The 20,584-nt window shown below is 41.9% G+C and overlaps 1 protein-coding gene across 6 annotated transcripts in view; it reads left to right on the top strand.

Moving 5' to 3' along the window:
• Positions 1-20,584, top strand: part of HHAT (hedgehog acyltransferase) — a 190,568-nt gene that overhangs the window by 43,015 nt on the left and 126,969 nt on the right. For all 6 annotated transcript variants that reach the window (XM_070741265.1, XM_070741247.1, XM_070741276.1 and 3 more), the window contains exons 5-6: positions 12,696-12,890; positions 15,547-15,759. In XM_070741265.1, coding sequence (XP_070597366.1) covers positions 12,696-12,890; positions 15,547-15,759 — 408 coding nt within the window. The remainder of the gene's footprint in view (positions 1-12,695; positions 12,891-15,546; positions 15,760-20,584) is intronic.

Below are 20,584 nucleotides of genomic sequence, written 5' to 3'. Positions count from 1 at the left end.
AGAAATATACTATTAGCTAAGACGCCCCGAGTCTTTGGAGAGGGGCAGCATACAAATCTAATAAATAATAATAATAAGATCCCATTTAAGCTATTCCAAATTCTAGTATCTCACATTGAATAGGCTGAAAGGTTTCAAGTCTCGCCTAATCGCTTCCATATTAGTTTTCATATGTAATCAATACCCTTTACAAATAGTTAACACCTATTAATAAAATATCCTTAAAAAAAACATTTGAAAAATTCTTACGGTAGCGTAGTCAAAGGGGAAAAAATAAACCCAATAATATCACCAAATATTGCCTAATTAATCCAATTACCAACTTAATTACTAATTGCTTTATATAACAAATTAAAAAGGAAAAGGATAGAATCAAAATAAAATGAAATCTATAAAAAATAAAATGAAATTATGTCTCTAAAGAAATTAAGAAATAAAAAAAACGTAAGACAGAGAATAGAAAATTACACCAAATAGATAAGATAAATATAGGTGTAAAGACGCAGCAGAATAAAAAAGAAAGCTAGAAAAATAAAGAAAAAGAAAAGCGCAAAACAAAAAAACAATACAACAATTGAGGCTCCTGAAAATATGAAGAAACATCCAGGAGTGCACACCCAAGTTGCTTCAAACTTTTCTTCAGCATTTAGAACCTCAAAGTCCAGCTTGAATCATGTTGAAGTTGTTCCCATAAAAATATGTGGAGAGGGCTACATTTTAAAAGAAAGACAATATGAGGAAAGTTTGACTGATGTACCTCATTTCTTCTTTCTTTCTACCCTATTACTGTTTTATTTCTTTTTTTATTTGACTATCAGAAGAAATAAATGTGATATATGGAACATCATTGCTCTAAGTTTACCCTTGGTAGCCGTTGCGATATTACAGTGTTCCTTAGAAGAAATGTTTTGTATTTTAGTTGAATAAGGTCTTGGTAAAAAGTATTTTTTAGGATGAGGCATAAAACCTTCTCTTTCCCCTTTGATAAGTATGCTAACGTGGCACTAGTGAGTGAGGTGAGGGAAGGAGTTTAACCCTTTGTCTGGGGCTTCAGCCCCGGCTAACAAAATGGCTCACTCCTGGCTAACATCTGAGAGAATGAGCAAACAACCTTCGATGTGACAGCTCTTCTATAGTCCCAGCTGTCTACCTTAACCAATGCCTGCCTGGCAAATCTCCTGCTTTTGAAGGAGGCAGCATTAACCCAATCAGCAGGTGTCTCTGTGGTCATGTGATCCCGCCAGATGCGAGACCCTTCTCCCTTATTACCCTTCACTTTGCTGCACTCTGCAGTCTGCCCTGCACTCCTGTCACCCTGCCCTCTGCTGCTCTGGCCGTATTGACTCCTTGCAGTCCCCTGTCTTCTACCCTGAAATCTATCTATCTATCTATCTATCTATCTATCTATCTATCTATCTATCTATCTATCTATCTATCTATCTATCTATCTATCTATCATCTATCTATCTATCTATCTATCTATCTATCTATCTATCTATCTATCTATCTATCTATCTATCGTTAGAGTTGAAAGGGACCATGCAGGTCATCAAGTCTAACCCCCTGCCTGAGCAGGAATCCTAAAGCACCTCAGCCAAATGGCAGTCCAATCTCCTCTGGAAAGTGTCCAGAGTTGGGGAGTTCACAACCTCCGCAGGCAGGTTGTTCCACTGGTTGATCGCTCTGACCGTCAGGAAGTTCTTCCTTCTAGGTTGAATCTCTCCTTGGTCAGCTTCCAGCCATTGTTCCTCATCCGGACCTCTGGTGCTCTGGAGAATAGAGTGGCCCCCTTCTCTCTGTGGCAACCCCTCATATACCTGTATACAGCTATCATGTCCGCTCTGGCCCTCCTTTTCTCAAGGCTATCCATGCCCAGTTCCCGCAATCTCTCTTCGTAAGTCTTGGTTTCAAGTCCGCTAATCATTTTGGTTGCTCTTTTCTACACCTTCTCCAGAGTTTCAATGTCTCTTTTGAAGTGTGGTGACCAGAACTGGATGCAATACTCCAGATCTGCTATTCTGCACATCTACTGCCTCCATCATCCTGTGTTTTGCTGTCCTGCCATCTCTGTGGCATCCCTCCACTCTGGACTCTGCCCCGCACCTCCACTGCCCTGCGCTCAGCTGCCCCTGCTACTTTGTACTCTGCCCTACACCTTGGTGCCCCCCTCCCCGCCCAATGCTCCACCTTGGCCTCCGCTGCTCCTGCTCACTCTGTTGTAAATACAGAGTAAATTTTAATTGCCTGACTTTAGGGTTGCTGCAACGGCCATAACTTTGAGGACTGGGCATAAGTATAATTTACTTAGCACCTTTGCAACTTCAAATAGTCCCCGAATGAATGGTTGTTAAGCTGTATTCTGATTGACGGTGTAGGACAGCAATCTAAATATATTAAGTCCATCTGAATAATATCACAGTCTAAAATAGCTTTTGGACAATTTGTGGGAGGATTGCAAGTAACAGGTAAAATGTTGCTATAATTACAACGAAAGCTGTTGTGCAATTATTTTTAAATGAAAGGAATTGTTTTAGTTTGATGATTTGAAGCTGGTGCTGTCAGATTGATTTTTAAATCAACAGTACATATATGCTAGTTCCTACTGGTTGTCTTAATTAAGCAAGGCCTGGGTATATTTTTATCATTTTCAATAAGAACATTATTTTCATGTCAATATGAAAGACAGAATCCTTGGAATTCCTCAGTTTCATCTGAAAGCTTGAATAGCTTCCCTCATACAAAACGGACTGTAGTAGTTTTGATTGAGAGGATTTGTTTCCAAAGAGAGCATGGAAAAAAGCAAAATGGCTTCTATTTACAAAGTTTTTACTTGTCCACACAGAATGTCAAATTATATTACAACCCTGATGCCACACAAGCCTGGGGGATATCACAGTGTTATGGCATGTAGCAGTGGTTCTCAACCTGGGGGTCGGGACCCCTTTGGGGGTTGAACGAGCATTTCATACAGGTCACCTAAGACCATGGGAAAAGACAAATTTCCCATGGTGTTAGGAACTGAAGCTTCTATTCTGGCGCCTTGGAACATATTTTTACAATCTGACCAATCAGGCGTTTCCAATGGGGGTGTCTCTCTGACCTTCCTGCCAATCAGCTTAAAGCTCTGTTGGGAGAATTGGCGCTTGACTTATGGTTGGGGGTCACCACAACACGAGGAACTGTATTAAGGGGTTGTGGCATTAGAAAAGTTGAGAACCACTGGCATATAGGGTTTCTCAGCCTTGGCAAATTTAAGATAGGTGGACTTTAATTCTCTGTGGCGGCCCCGGCCCTCTGGAATCAACTCCCCCCAGAGATTAGAAAGGCCCCCACCCTCCTTGTCTTTTGCAAATTACTTAAGACCCACCTATATCACCAGGCATGGGGGAACTAAGACATCCTCCCCCAGGCTTTTATATTTTATGTTTGGTATGTATGTGCTGTATGGTTTTAATCGCTGGGGTTTTATATATGTTTTTTAATATTGGATTTGTTTTACTGCTATATTGTTTTATTATTGTTGTGAGCCCCCCGAGTCTTCTGAGAGGGGCGGCATACAAGTCCAATAAATTATTATTATTATTATTATTATTATTATTATTATTATTATTATTATTATTATTTCCCAGAATTCCTGAGCCAGCAATAGTAGTTGAAGTGGAGAGTGGAGTTCACCCATCTTAAAGTTGCCAATATTGAGAAACAAAGGCTTATAGTGTTTGGCTATTGCTCAGGTTTAATCACACAACTCTCTGGTTATGGCCCCCCCAAATAAGATAATATCAGGCATTCTGTCTGAGTATAGGCAAATATGATAAATAAAAGTGAGGCGAGATTCTGTAATGTCAAACCAAGCATCTTCCTTCTTACTCTATGTTTTGGTGTGTTGTATAATTTAGTAAAGAATGTGCCCTAGATTATAGGAATCATGGAATGCAATACTAGTTTTCCTGGAACACATTAGATAGATCTAAAGGGAGATTTGACATCTTTCTCTAAAAAAGCCCATAAATTTTGAAGAAGGCTAGCTTTATAGCCTTCTTCAAAATATTGTAGTCAATCTATTCCTCTATCTCCTAGGATAGTCACCAGACAGATGGGCAATATACATATTTAATAAATAATTACAGAGCTGTTTCTTAGGTTTCATCTTAGGTTATGACCTATAAAGCCCTTCATGGCATCGGACCAGAATATCTCCGGGACCGCCTTCTGCCGCACGAATCCCAGCGACCAGTTAGGTCCCACAGAGTTGGCCTTCTACGGGTCCCGTCGACTAAACAATGCCGTTTGGCAGGACCAAGGGCCCCGACCCTCTGGAACCAACTCCCCCCAGAGATCAGAGTTGCCCCCACCCTCCTTGCCTTTCGTAAGCTCCTTAAAACCCACCTCTGGCTTCAGGCATGGGAGAATTGAGATATCCTCTCCCCCATGGCTTATAAAATGTATGCATGGTTTGTCTGTGTGTATGATTGGTTTCTTAAATAAGGGTTTTTTAAAATAACTTAAGTATTAGATTTGTTCATATTGTTTCACTATTGTTGTTAGCCGCCACGAGTCTACGGAGAGGGGCGGCATACAAATCTAATAAATAAATAAATCTATTCGTTTTATCTCTGTGACTTGTTGAAAGTTCTTGTGGATCACTTCCTATTTGATATACCTGGCCTAAAGTAACTGTAGAAACATGCTAACATCACTAGGAGGTTTTCAGATTAAAAATCTTTGAATTCCTCATTTCTTCTGAAAACTCAGACTTTGGGGTTCACTACCTCCTTTCTATCTATTAATCTTGGGTCCTTTGAATAGCGCTTACTTCGGCTTAGATGTATTGGTCACCCTGGGAATCCCATCCCACCGTTTTTTGGAAAATAGTAATTATCTTCAAGTTGTTCAACAGTGGGAATAAGTTGGCAGGGTCCCCCACATCTTCCTTCAGAGTTCACTTTTAATGAATTCCATGCTGAGTAGTGCTAGAAGAATGCTGTGCTGTAAGCTTATTAAAATTTGGGGGGTGAAATCATTGAACTATCACAGTAAAAAAGTAAGGAAAGAAAAGATCTATGTGCTCAGTTTTAGACAGGAAATGAATTTATGAGACCCAGGGGAGAACTAATTTTTTTCTAGTTTTTAAAACAGCGAGTTCTTCCCATTTCAAATTTGCATTGGAAAATAATATTTTTACATGCATTGTTTTCCCTAATGTATTCAAGTTGTTTTAAGAGTCTGCTCTACAGATTTGTGTTTCATAGCTAGAATTATTTGAATTATTCTTGTCTTCAAAGGCGGACATATAGGGAAGACATATCTGGATGAGCTTGAATGGGCAGTTGATGTACCCTGAACAATATCTGCAGTGATTCTCTCAGCTAAAACGTCTCTTAGAATCCTTTGACTTTTTTTGAAGCCAGAGGGGTTTTTGTTTTTGAATGAGCTTTTCATTTAAGCACAAGGAAAAACAATTTGGTGATGGAATAATCCTTAATTCAAAGATTAATTGTGTGTATGTGTGTGTGTGTGTGTGTGTGTGTGTGTGTATGTATGTATGTATGTATGTATGTGTATATATATATATATATATATATATATATATATATATATATATATATATATATATATACAGTGATCCCCCGCTCGTTGCGAGGGTTCCGTTCCAGGACCCCCCGCAACGAGCGGGATTTCGCGAAGTAGCGCTGCGGAAGTAAAAACACCATCTGCGCATGTGTAGATGGTGTTTTTACTTCCGCAGCGCTAGCGAGGAGCCGAAGATTGGGGGCGGCGCGGCTGTTTTAAAACGTCCCCGCCGACATGGGGGGCTCGCTAGCACCCCCCCGAACCCCCAACCCGGGTTTGGGGGTGTGCTAGCGAGCCCCCCATGTCAGCGGGGACATTTTAAAACACCCGCGCGACTTTCCAATGAGTCCCGAAGACAAACGCGTTGTCTTCGGGACTCATTGGAAAGTCGCGCGGGTGTTTTAAAACGTCCCCGCCGACATGGGGGACTCGCTAGCACACCCCCGAACCCCCAACCCGGGTTTGGGGGTGTGCTAGCGAGCCCCCCATGTCGGCGGGGACGTTTTAAAACAGCCGCGCTGCCCCCAATCTTCGGCTCCTCGCTAGCGGGCAGGCAGGCGGCTCCTCGCTAGCGGGCAGGCAGGCGAGAGCTAGCGCCAGCGAATGGCTTGTCCGCGCTCGCTCTCGCCGCTTTGGAGCTGAGTCCTGAAGCGAATTCGCTTCAGGACTCAGCTCCAAAGCGGCGAGAATGAACGGTGTGGGCGGGCGAAGGGCGGGCGGCAGCGAGGAGTTTGCGTGGGCGGTGGGGAAACTCCTTGCTGATGCCCGCTGCTCGCCCTCCCGCCAGCAAGAGGGGGAAGACCCAGGGAAGCCACCCAGCAGCTGATCTGCCGGGTGCCATCTACGCATGCGTGCCCATAGAAAAAAGGGCACGCATGCGTAGATGGTGTTTTGACTTCCGGGTTGAAAAATCGCGAATTACCCTGTTCGCAATGGTCGGGGACGCAATAACCGGGGGATCACTGTATATACCCAGTGGGTATGGCTAGCTGATGAGGCCAAAATAAGGCTGAAATAGATCTATCCTAGTCTCCCTTAATTTTCAAATTCAGCTTAAACATGTGACATATATATATATATATATATATATATATATATATATATATATATATATATATATATATATATGTTTTCGTAGATTTTCACGGGTATATGTATGTAGATTGTTCTGAGTCCGGGTTTTACCCTGTGTAATATTTTGAGTGTCTATGCGACGTTTCGGTGAAATCACATTCACCGTCATCAGGCTGAAGTTGTTAGCTTCGTGCTGCTGTGAATATAGTTTGTTTGCAACTGCCATTTGTTCTTTATAAATAGTGGTGGGGGTGGAGATTTGGTTTGAACGTTGCAAATAGATTGGGTGGCAACATTCAAACCAAATCTCCACACCCACCACTATTTATAAGGAACAAATGGCAGTTGCAAACAAACTATATCTACAGCAGCACGAAGCTTACAACTTCAGCCTGATGATGGTGAATGTGATTTCACCGAAACATCGCATAGACACTCAAAATATTACACGGGGCAAAACCCGAACTCAGAACAATCTACATACATACATACATACATACATACATACATCTCACATGTTTTGGCTGAATTTTTAAAATTAAGGGAGACTAGGATAGCGCTATTTCGGCCGTGTTCTGGCCTCATCAATATACCAGGGTAATCCAACAGGGGGGAAAAACATATATATATATACACACACGCATGCATGCATACATACATACATACATGAAATATATTTTTAGTTTATTTGTCAACTTGTATACCATCTTACACAGTAGAATTAAAACACCAAAAAGTTAATAACTAAAAACAATCAAAACCATGCAAAGATGCATCAATCAAAACACATTGAGGAAAGTAACAATATAAATAAGTCCCCCATAAATTATCATCAGGGAATAGACCAGTGATGGCGAACCTATGACACGCGTGTCAGCACTGACACGCGTAGCCATTTTTGGTGACACGCGGCGCTGGAGTGCAATTGCAACACCGCCTCCCAGCTGGGCGCGCCTGCGCAGAGCGCAGGCTCACCCATGCACTGCCTTTGGCAGCACAAGCATGCCTGTCTGGCCGGGGGAAGAATCGGCCTGGCCAGACGTCAGTTTCAGCTGGGGGGCGAGGCGCCGCCTCCCAGCTGATTGGCGCGGCGCCAAGCGTCGGAGCCCACCACGAACGGTGGTTGGCTCGCAGGGGCCGCTGGGAGCGAGGGAAGGGGTTGCAGGCCTCCTCCCTCCCCCCTGCCCAGGAAAGAGTTGTAAGAAAGCAGTGCATTTGAAAAGCACGCTGCTTTCTCGGAAAGCCAGCTTTCCTGGCCTGCACAGGGCTTTCCCGCCGCTCCCTCCCCCCGGAAACACAACAGAGGTCCACAGCAAAGCCGAGTGGAGCAACGGGAGGCTCAGGCTGGTGGCGGCAGACCTCCGGGTTTTTTTCGGCGGGGGGGGGGCAGGAGGACATTCCTGGCTTTCCGGGGCAGCTGGCTTGAAACTTGTGCCGGTCAGCAAAGCCAGCTGCACGCCGGAGATGTGGAGAGAAAGAAGGGAAAGAGAGGGAGGGAAAGAGGAGAGGACAGAAGGAGGGAGGGAAGGAAGGGAGAGAAAAGTGAATGAGAGGGAGAGAGAAAGGGAGGAAGAGAGGAAGGAAGGTAGAGATAAATATAAAGAGGGAGAGGGAGGGGAATAGGGGAAGGAAGGAAAAGAGAAAAAAGTGGAAGGAAGAGAGAAGGAAAGGAAGGGAGAGAGAGAGAGAAAGAGAGAGAGAAGATAGGAAGGAAGAGAGAGTGAGAGAGAGCAAGAAAGAAAGAGGGAAAGAGTGAGAAAGGCAGCGTGTGTGTGTGCCGCTGATGGTCCGGGAGCTTAGCTTGTGCGTGGAGAGATGAAGAGAAAGAGGGAGAAATGCAGCGTGTGTGGGGTGTGTGCGCGTGTGTGTGTGCTGCCAGCGTGTGCGTGGAGAGATGAAGGGAAAGAGGGAGAAACGCAGCGTGTGTGGTGTGTGTGTGTGTGTGTGCCGCTGATGGTCCGGCAGCTGCAGCGTGTGGGGGGGGGGCGCCGATGCTAAGGCAGTCCGTCCGTGGTGGGGCTGCAGGGCAGGCACAGCAACCCAGGGAGAAAGAGGGAATTGAGATAAAGAGAGAGGGAGAGATGAAGGGAAAGAGGGAGAAAGGCAGGGACAGAAAGATAGAAAGGAAAGAGGGAGAGAAAGATAGAAAGGAAGAGGGAGAGAATGGGGGAAAGGGAAGAGGGAGGATGAGATAGACAGGAGGGAGAGGGGGAAGTAGGATAGAGAGGGGGAAAAGGAAGGGCTTGGAGAAAGGCAGGGGGAGAGAAAGATAGAAAGGAAAGAGGGAGGGAGGAAAGGGAGAGAGAGAGAAAAAAAGAGGGAGGGAGAGATAGAAAGGAGGGTGAGGGGTAGTAGGATAGGGAGAGGGAAAAGGAAGGGCTTGGAGAAAGGCAGGGGGAGAGAAAGAGAAAGGAAAGAGGGAGGGAGAGATAGAAAAAAGAGGGAGGGAGAGATAGAAAGGAGGGTGAGGGGTAGTAGGATAGGGAGAGGGAAAAGGAAGGGCTTGGAGAAAGGCAGGGGGAGAGAAAGATAGAAAGGAAAGAGGGAGGGAGAGATAGAAAAAAAGACGGAGGGAGAGATAGAAAGGAGGGTGAGGGGTAGTAGGATAGGGAGAGGGAAAAGGAAGGGCTTGGAGAAAGGCAGGGGGAGAGAAAGATAGAAAGGAAAGAGGGAGGGAGAGATAGAAAAAAAGAGGGAGGGAGAGATAGAAAGGAGGGTGAGGGGTAGTAGGATAGGGAGAGGGAAAAGGAAGGGCTTGGAGAAAGGCAGGGGGAGAGAAAGATAGAAAGGAAAGAGGGAGGGAGAGATAGAAAAAAAGAGGGAGGGAGAGATAGAAAGGAGGGTGAGGGGTAGTAGGATAGGGAGAGGGAAAAGGAAGGGCTTGGAGAAAGGCAGGGGGAGAGAAAGAGAAAGGAAAGAGGGAGGGAGAGATAGAAAAAAAGAGGGAGGGAGAGATAGAAAGGAGGGTGAGGGGTAGTAGGATAGGGAGAGGGAAAAGGAAGGGCTTGGAGAAAGCCAGGGGGAGAGAAAGATAGAAAGGAAAGAGGGAGGGAGAGATAGAAAAAAAGAGGGAGGGAGAGATAGAAAGGAGGGTGAGGGGTAGTAGGATAGGGAGAGGGAAAAGGAAGGGCTTGGAGAAAGGCAGGGGGAGAGAAAGATAGAAAGGAAAGAGGGAGGGAGGGAGAGATAGAAAGGAAAGAGGGAGGGAGGAAAGGGAGGGAGAGATAGAAAAAAGGAGGGAGGGAGGAAAGAAGGAGGTTGAGGGGTAGTAGGATAGGGAGAGGGAAAAGGAAGGGCTTGGAGAAAGGCAGGGTGAGAAAAAGATAGAAAGGAAAGAGGGAGGGAGGAAAGAGGGAGGGAGACATAGAAAGGATAGAATTATGGATGCAAGAACTCCCTCATGTGTGATAGCGCACGCCCACACTTTATTTATTTATTTGTTTGTTTGTTTATTTTTATTTATTTATTTATTTATTTATACTTATATGCCGCCCAGTCCCAAAGGGACTGTCACTCAGACACTGTACTTTTCCGCCCACCCTGAAAAAAAATTAGAGGGAACACTGCCCTTGCCCCTCTGCTCCCTGCTCGCCTTCCAGAACGGTGTTACAGGAGACGGTGCTAAGGTAAACCCTTACCGGGTTATTAATTTGTAATTTTAAAAAATCATGCCGGGCTCGCAAAAAAGAGAGTCTGAAAAAAAAACCTGTGTGGACGTCGCACCATTTGCTTCCTCCTTTGGCGGCTCATAACTAGATTTTTACAACCCCCCACCCCCCTTGATAAGCTTTTTCTTGAATCTGAACAGTTTGGGGGTTCGCCAAAGAGAGAAAAGTGAACGAGAGGGAGAGAGAAAGGGAGGAAGAGAGGAAGGAAGGAAGAGATAAATATAAAGGGAGAGAAGGAGAAAGAGAGGGAGGGGAAGAGGGGAAGGAAGGAAAAGAGAGAGAGAAAGAGAAAAAAGTGGAAGGAAGAGAAAAAAAGGAAGGGAGAGAGAGAGAGAAAGAGAAAAAAGTGGAAGGAAGAGAGAAGGAAAGAAAGGAAGGGAGAGAGAGAGAAAGAGTGTGAGAGAGAAGATAGGAAGAGAGAGGGAGAGAAATGATAGAATAAAGGGGAGAGAAAAAAGAGAAATGAGAAAATGATTGAGGCAGAGAATGACAGGAAAGAGAGAGAAAGATAATTATGCATATTTGTTATTTAAACTATAAATATCACAAAATTATGTTTTTTTCTCAAGGTGACACACCACCTGAGTTATGCTCAGTTTTTTGGCGAATTTTGACACACCAAGCTCAAAAGGTTGCCCATCACTGGAATAGACTAATCCAGCCCAGCCTATCCCTGATAAAAGAGCTGTAGGTACTGTAGACCCATGGTAGTGAACCTGTGGCATGCGTGCCAGAGGTGGCACACAGAGCCCTCTCTGTGGGCATGCGCGCTGCCACCCCACCCCAGTTCCATCGTATTTCTCTGTCACATTTCTCACTGTCGTTTGCTGGGAAACAGAAGTTTGTGCGACTAAAAAAAATTTCACTCAACCAATCCCAACTTCTCACAAAAGAAAAACACTCGTCTCTCTACATTCCATATCCCCCCTTCCATAAGTATGGGAACTAAGAAACAAGAAAAATATGGCTTCGGCTAGAGTCGTTTTGAGAGTTGACATAACCTTTGGTTAACTTGATTAGTTCTTACCATGTTTTGTGAAACAGACTGCTGTATAAGTATTGAATAAACAATATTTCTTATTTACTTTTGTGGGATATGTTTGTATTTTTGTTTGCTTGGTCGAGGACTGCAATAAAAAATCATTCATTTATTTTTTTGCTTCAGCCTTAGTTAACTGTCACTCATTATTTGATCATATATCTTAATTTGGGCTAGGCAAAGTCGGGTGTCATAATGACAAACACTGCTTCTTCCCCAATTCACTCTCATCCATTATGCTATAGTTATAACAGAAAAAAAATCTACCTAATTACTGCAATATTGCAATATATCCTTATAACCTATCATGATTTTTATAGAGAGAGAAGGTGCTTTGGAGCAGGCCTGGGAAGCAAACATACTTCATTTATTAGGACACAGATTGTGGGGGCAATATGCTGGCTCTGTTAAAAAGTGCTATTGCTAACATGTTGTAAAAAGCCCTGAGTCTAAGGAGAAGGGTGGCATAAAAATCAAATAAGTAAGTAAGTAAGTAAGTAAGTAAGTAAGTAAGTAAGTAAGTAAGTAAGTAAGTAAGTAAGTAAGTAAGTAAGTAACACATTTAAAGAGCTTTGTATTTTCCTGAGCTCTCCTACCATTCAGAGCAGGGGCCAGTATTTCATCAGTGCCACCTTAATTTACACATGAAATTTTGTGGGATTGTATAGTTATTATCAGAGCCTAAAACAACAGAGATTTGTTTTTAAAAGAAATATCAAAAACTACAGAAAATGTGTCCGTGTCCACACAAAATCCGTGTTTTGGCTTTGGATGTGAAACACAGCACTTCCCTAGTTTTTGTTGTTTTTGTAGAGGCCAGAGTTGGTCTTCATTTCAGATATCATTAAGACAAATTAAAGGTAGGAAACCATTACTGCACTGATCTGCAATTGAAAAACTTGTTGTGGTTCCCTGTGAAGGTCAGTAGATGGTAAGATTGAGATAGCAAGCCCATTCACTGTTAGGATGGTAGCTAATATAATCATATCTGAGTTAGAAAACACGATTTAAATACTTATTTCCATTTACTTTTAAGAGTCTGTATAGATGCTTTTTCTTTCTGTGGATGATTATATAAATTGTGTTGTCCTTGGAGTGTGGGGTTGATGTCTCAGTATTATATAAACCAGTGTTACAGGAGGGGGCGTATAATATGCAGACCAGTTCTTCTAAGCTTAAATTATTTCACAGAGTTCTTCTCAAGCTAATACATGTTGACCATTCCCTCTGCCCACATATGGTTTTGACTTCTTTTGACAGAGTTGGATATATTGGTGATAGATTAAGCATTCCCTTATTCACTTATGACATTTCATCATCCATTCTCTTTGACATTTCAGTACAAACCTTGGTTTCTGATGGTGTATGGAATTGCTGCCTGTTGGTTTCTCCTGGGCTCCAAAGGACTAGCTATGATTTTGCTACATGTCAGTATCTCATATTTAGTAGCCCAGTTGAAAGATCCAGTACTAACATGGTTGACTTCTTTGCTTCTGTTGTCAACTCTGCATCTATCTGCTGTTGAAGAATTGAAGGTAATTACACGTGTAGTTTTTGTGTGTATTTAAACAAGTTATTTTATAAAAGTCTGGGATTTTGAAAAGTTTAAATGAATCACTCTTGGAAGATGTTACAGTATTCTTTAGAATGTTTCCACCTTAGAAATTTAGAAATAAAATATGTATACAGTGGTACTTATACTTAAGAACGTAATTCATTCCGTGACCAGGTTCTTAAGTAGAAAAATTTGTAAGTAGAAGGACTTTTTTTCCATAGGAATCAATGTAAAAGCAAATAATGCATACAAACCCATTAGGAAAGAAATAAAAGCTCGGAATTTGGGTAGGAGGAAGAGGAGGAAGAAGAGGAGGAGGACAGTCGCTGCCCAGAGCGAAGGGAGCATTTCTTTTCTCTGGGTGCTGGTAGAGGTTTATTCCCTCTCCAAGTGCTCAGAGAAAGGAAAATGCTTTGCTCGCTCTAGACTGCCAAAGCCTCCTTAAGCACCACCAAAAGGCTCCTCTGACAGTCGAGAAAAGCCCAAGATGGCCGGGATTAAAGGGGAAATGGCAGGAAACTGGCCAGGCCAGAGGGACTCTGAGGCATCGAGGAGGAGCACATGCCTCCCATATACCCGTCGCGAGGCTGCCTCCCATACACTGAGTCAGAGAGAGAAACCCAGAGGGAATGGCAGGAAACTGACCGGACCTTCGTGCCGCTCTCAAATTTCCTGGGAATTTTCGGGTTCTTAAGTAGAAAATGGTTCTTACGAAGAGGCAAAAAAACTCCCTTGAACACTTGGTTCTTATCTAGAAAAGTTCTTAAGTAGAGGTACCACTGTATATGTATATTAGGAAGATACAAAGTTATTATCTTTATTTTCCAAAAGAAAAACAACATAGATAAAACCTGATAAATATTTTTTTAAAGCAAGAATTGGGTTGACTCCTTCATAGTCACAATGTAGGCATTAAAAAAACTAAAAAAACTAAATGGCCAATGGCTAAAGTTGGGATTTCTTATCTGAGCTTGATAGAAAAATATAGTGAAGGAGATAAAAATAACCTGAAGAGACCTTGATGTAGAAAAAGCCAGATGGATTTTAAGTGGTTCTGAAGTAGCAGCAAAATCCAGTTAACATACCCAGTGTTCTCAATAATGTAAATGCAAATTATTGCAGTACAGTTGGAAGCAACAGTTGTAGGTTTTTATATATGCTTATAATTTGTAATAGTGATCACTGCACAGCACTGTTTCTTAAAGACTCAGCTTTGCTTATTTGAGAATCTGCAGTAGGATGTATACATATGCAGAGATATGTACATATACTGTATGTATGAATGTATATGCATATGTATATGTATTGTGTGTGTAAAAAGAAATACATATTACTTTCCCCTTTGGGCCCAAATTGCTAAGGACACGGAGTTTTAGATTAGCACTTTCCTTTTGATTCCTGGAAGGTTATTTTCTGAAATGTAGGGTGAATTCCATACTGAGGCTAGCTTAGAATAGTTTCAATGAAATAATTGGGAGCTGTGGTGGTACAGTGGTTAGTGGCTAGACTGCAGTATTGCAAGCTATTTCTGCTGGCTGCCAGCAGTTCTATTCTCACCGGCTCAAGGTTAACTCAGCCTTCCATCTTTCTGAGATAGGCAAAATGAGGATCCAGATTGTTCGGAGCAATATGCTGACTGCGTAAACCACTTAGAGAGGGCTGCAAAGCATTATGAAGTGAAATAAGTCTAACCGCTGCTGCTGTGGTGCAGGGGTATCAAACCTGCGCCATCACAGTAGCATCACATGATGTATTGGTCTTCCCACCTCGCTAAAATTAGTGGGGGTGGGCCAGCATGTGATATATTTGGCCTGCGCACCAAAAGTTTGATATCTCTGCTACTGTATAGTGCTAGAATAGAATAGAATAGAATTTTTATTGGCCAAGTGTGATTGGACACACAAGGTATTTGTCTTGGTGCATATGCTCTCAGCGTACATAAAATAAAATATACATTTGTCAAGAATCATGTGGTACAACACTTAATGATTGTCATAGGGGTCAAATAAGCAATGAAGAAGCAATATTAATAAAAATCTTAGGATATACGCAACAAGTTACAGTCATACAGTCAACACGGGAGGAAATGGGTGAAAAGAATGATGAGAAAAACTAGAATAGAAGCAGATTTAGTAGAAAGTCTGACAGTGTTGAGGGAATTATTTGTTTAGTAGAGTGATGGCGTTCGGGAAAAAACTGTTCTTGTGTCTAGTTGTCTTGGTGTGCAGTGCTCTGTAGCGACGTTTTGAGGGTTGAAACAATTTGTGTCCAGGATGTGAGGGGTCAGTAAATATTTTCCCCGCCCTCTTTTTGACTCGTGCAGTATACAGGTCCTCAGCGGAAGGCAGGTTGGCAGCAATTGTTTTTTCTGCAGTTCTGATTATCCTCTGAAGTCTGTGTCGGTCCTGCTATTGATATGGAATGAATTTGTTGGCTCTATTCCAACTCTGTCTAATGCTACCATTCACCAATAAAACCCATAGGAAGCATTTGGATAATAGGAAGAAATTCTGGAGTTTTTCTTTTATAAAACCATACACATGCAGATCTCAGGTTTCTGGCTACAGACTATTACTTTGAATAACTATGTTAGTTTTTACATAATCCTCCAATCCATTGATCTCATTTTTTTTCAGAGAGGCTGGTATGCCAGTGAAAATGAGTACTATCTACTTGTTTTCACCCTGATTGTCCGCTGTCTCTATTATACAAGCTTCAGTCTGGAATACTGTTGGGATAGGAGTGCTGAGATGACACAGCATTCCTTCCTTTGGATGTTGTCATATACATTCTACTATCCTGTGTTTCACAATGGACCTATTATCACCTTTGATGAATTTTATACACAGGTAACAACGCTTTGGATCGCTTTTATGTTCTTGATGATATGTTTTTGTATTGCTTCTGATGCCACTTTTTAATACCATGTCAGAGAAAGAGATAGCAACCAAAATAAATCTGCATGAAAGCTTTTGGATGGTTTCTGTGATAGTAGGAACTCAGAGTTTACATTAAATAAAGGCATGGCCATAGTGTTGATTGGATTGTATGGATTTTAAATTAATATTCTAGCAAAACAAAATTCATTATTAACAAATCAAATGTCTGCCTTTATAGAAGAAGGAAGAAAATGTTGAATAACCATTTGGAAGACCTCCAGGGTCCCTTCCAACTCTGTTGTTGTTGTTGTTAGAATTATTATTAAGTAGAATCTCGGTTATCTGTCCTTCGGATATCTGACATTCCGGATCATCCGACATCGTGGCTGCGTGGGGGCGTGGCTGTAAGCATTTCTGCACCCCCCAGACATGCCCCCAAATATGGCAGCCGTGAACGGGGAAGAAATGCAATTTTCCTCTTCAGCTAATCAGAAGCGGGTGGATATGTGTGTGTGGAGAGAGGAGAGGAAAGCTTGGAAACATGTTAATCTCATCTCATCTTCCAGGCAGGAGGGTTACGCTGAGAGGAGCCGGGGTGGGGGAGGCGCAGGTTGCTGCAATGCCCAGGCGGGTGAGCTGGCGAGCTGGGAGGAGCAAAGCGGAGAGCAGCAGGGACCCCGCCGGCAGGAAATGTTCGTGCTGGCAGCGGCAATGGCTTGGGCAAGTGGAGAAGGGAAGGAAAGAGCGTGAATACCCATTGGCTTTTAGTAGTTTGTAGGAGCCGGGGGCCTATTTATTTTTATTTATTTTTCTCCTGCCTTGATTTTGAGTCAGGTCAAGGCCACATACTGTAGAGTCTGGATTATCCAACATTTCAGCTATATGACAATCAGTCCGCCCGTTTATGTCGGATAATCAAGACTCTACTGTATTATTATTATTATTATTATTATTATTATTATTATTATTATTATTATTATTAGAATTATTATTATTATTAAAATTATTAGAATTATTAGAATTATTAGAATTATTAGAATTATTAGAATTATTAGAAATAGAATTATTAGAATTATTATTAGAATTATTATTACAATTGGGATGAGGAATATTGGTTGACAATAGTTCAAATGGAATGAATATTAGGAATGCAGTTCACTGTCAAGCATCAGTTAGCAATATGATGTTTCTGGAAAAAAAACTTATGCAATTTTATTCTTCAATATAGACCCATAATTTTCAGATGAAGATGTTTAGCAGTATTGTTACGTTAGCCAGCTATTTCACATTGTAAAATAATAGTTTGGCTGTCAATTTACCAGCTCTGTTGTGAGACACCGCTCACACACTTCCCAAGGTATGCCACAGGAGGGAGAGCTGGCTTCACACCAGAAAAAATGGTGAGCAGCTCTTCCGGCAGTGTCATCCAAATTCCCTTCTGTTCCCTGGAACTGCATCACAAACAGGTGTGGCAACCAAGAAGGTTCCGAGCTGGCAGGAATCTGACTGCTTATATGGAGCACCAATTCATCTCTCCACTGAAGTGGTACCTATTTATCTATTTCCGTAGAACATGCTTTCAAACTCTTAGGTGGACAGAGCTGAGGCATGTGATGGAAACTCACTCCACCACGCAGTGCTTGGACTTGAACCGCTAGTGCAGGCCATCTCTTATAATTTTCAGACCATGTAAAGTAATACTTTGAATTTTTCTGTGGTCATCTCTAGTGATGGGCGAACCCAACGGGCGAACATTACGCAAAATTCGGCCGAACCCGAACCGAACCCGAACGGGGAATCCCACCAAGAGGTTCCAGGGGCGGAGCTTTGACGTCATGTATACCGGCAGGTTGCTAAGGACGCCAGGGTGATTCCATGGATTCCATGGAATCCAGGAAGTGATCACCTTGGCGTCCTTAGCAACCTGCCGGTGACGTCAAAGCTCCAAACGCCAAATGCGACGCTGAACTTTGCCCAAAGTTTCAAAGAAGTTCGGCATACCGAACACTGCAAAATTCGGTACAGACACGAATTGTGTGGGTTTGGTTTGCCCATCACTAGTCATCTCCATGCCATTTTGGAATACTAAATGGAAAACATTACTTTTAAAAATTATGCAGACAAATTCAAACAGGTTCAGAAGATGTATTGAAAAAATTAGGTATAACGGCCTAGAAAAGTGAATGGAGATATTACAGTATTTTTCAAATACATTGAAGATGAGAAAGTCTTGGTCTGTGATATCGCAAAGGCAGGGCTAAATCTATTGGGTATAAATTCCAGAATTGTTCATTTCAGTTGAGTATTTAGCTGAATCTTGAGAAGTGTAGCTTCATTGTGGAAGCCAATTGTCAAGAGTAGGAGATGGTTATCATGGAAGTACAATATTACAGTAACTGTAGATTCCCTATGTTGAACAGCTAGATTATTATGCCAGGCCTGTTCCTTTTGACTCTGAATCTGTGAACATGTAAATTTGAAGCTAGGGTGATTTTTAAAAATTGAATATTGAGGTTTTGCTATTAGATTTAGCCCCGTTTCCTCAAAAATAACTTCAACCAAGTGAGACATGAAAGGTGTCTGTATAAAGCTGATTGCATGTCAGGGATGGGAGCCTGGAGAGAAAATCAGAGTTTTAGGTATTCAAAGAGAGAATTTTTAACAGCTCTGGTACAAGACCCTTTGGGAATTCATGCTAGAAAATTCCTTTTGAATTTATATTAGATTATTATTCTCATTAGCTATTTTAATTGTATTTTTCTTCCTGCAAAGTTTGTGTTGATGAGATTTTAAATGGATAATGTTTTAAATATTGGCCTGTTTCCATAATTTATTTTAAACAGAAATGGTCTCTCTCGAGGCAACTGGGAAATGGAGAGCACAGTTTGCTATTCCTGTTGATAAAATAGATATATATGTCTTTGTAGATTTTCATGGGTATAGGTATGTAGGTCTTGGCATATTCGAGTCTTTTCCCGTATAAGGTTGATTGATAGAAACCTGGCGATGGTCCCACTTGTCATCTTCAGGCTGGTGCTTTCGGCTTTGCGCTGAATTGACAACACTGAGTTGACAACACTTTAGGGATGTGTTTCCTCCAGAGTACTTTGAAGATAGTTCCTTTAAAGTAGTTGAAGTAGTTGCAGATAGTGAGATGTTATTAAAGATGAGTCAATATAACAGAACCATCCGGCAAGCTTGCTGAAAGATGTGATAAGAGTCATTAAGTAATCTTCTATTCTTTATGGAGAATAAGCCAATCATCTGTGTAATCACTTCCTAGCAATGAACAGAGGAAAAATAGAGGAGGGTGGGTGGGAAATAAGTAAAGAAATTGGAAGTTGGCTAAATGAGGAATTTCCTCATTCCGTTTTCTGCAACATCTGAGGAAATAGCTTCTTTAAAATGCCTCAGAATTCTGCTTTATATTTAATAGAACAAGAGCCTACAAAAATCTTTTGGAAGGAGATCAGTAATCCTGCTGAGCAGGAGATCAGATATATAATCCTATTAAACAATTTCATAGATGTTGGAAGAAATCTAAAATTGATATATCTAAGTCATATACCCTCCACCTTCACTCAATTCTGCTTTATGAGGCAAAACATTATATTTCTTCCCTGATCCATCCAAGAACAAAAAGCTTGTTTCAGAAAAATTATCTCAACAGGTGATAAAAGCTTGAATGTTGATGATATTCAAATATAATATACACTTCCCTTTCGAATGAGTTCTACTAGCTATTACGGATTGAATGAAATGTTACAGAATGAGCAAGCTTGCTCAGAGAAATTAGCTTACTTTTCATAAGCTGAATTTAGAGAAAGTCATAAATGTGAAAGACAATGATCATAATTCACTGGTGGTATAAAGTAAGATGTTTTTTTAAAAAAAACCCCAAAACCTAGCTGATTACCCGGTGCTGCCTGGGTATTTTTTTACCCCAATCTTGTATTAGACAGGAAAAGGACTGAATTATATCTATAGCGTCAAATCAAAGCAATTTTATTTACAGGGTTTTAAAAGTATAAGGATTTTGTTCAAATCCCATCTATAGAACCTGTGGACAGCTGTGGGATTTAGAAGCACTACCCCCTGCCTCTGCCACCAGCAATTTTACTATTTCCTTAAACTGGGCCTGTGCCTAGAACATAAATCCCTGAGCTGCTGAAATAGGCCGGGTCTCCTCTCTGGCCTCCATATCAGGGGTAGGTTCCTCCTGGTTCGGATCGGTTCACCTGAACAGGTAGTAACTCACATATGTTGTGAGCCACCCCGGGTCTTCAGAGAGGGCAGCATAGAAATCCAATCAATCAATCAATCAATCAATCAATCAATCAATCAGTCATTGAATAAACAAACTATCTGGTGACATCATGACGATATCACTGAACTAGATTACTCAGTGCAGTTGGTGGGCATCTCCATCTTTAAAATAAAATTAAAAATTTGGAAAAAAAAATTTGGGTGGGATTTTTTCCGTTTTTTCTCCACTTCTGTGCATGCACAGAAGCTGAGTTATACATTGTTGTTTGGTTGGTATAAGAACATAAGAAGAGCCATGCTGAATCAGGCCAAAGCCCATCAAGTCCAGCATTCTGTGTCACACAGTGGGCCACCAATTGTACATGGGGATCTTGAGCAGAAAGAGAAGGCAAAACCCTCCCTTTCCTCTGACCCCCAACAAGTGGTACTCAAGGGGATCCTGCCTGCCTCAAGCAACATAGAGGTGGCACTTGGACATCCGTTTCAACAACCACCAATACATTTGGCATCCATGAATCTGTCTAATCCT

The sequence above is a fragment of the Erythrolamprus reginae genome, chromosome 1 (genome assembly GCF_031021105.1).
Source record: "Erythrolamprus reginae isolate rEryReg1 chromosome 1, rEryReg1.hap1, whole genome shotgun sequence".
In the NCBI taxonomy this organism is placed as follows: Eukaryota; Metazoa; Chordata; class Lepidosauria; order Squamata; family Dipsadidae; genus Erythrolamprus; species Erythrolamprus reginae.
Note: the sequence above shows the minus strand (reverse complement) of the source record. Positions and strands in the feature narration are given on the sequence as shown.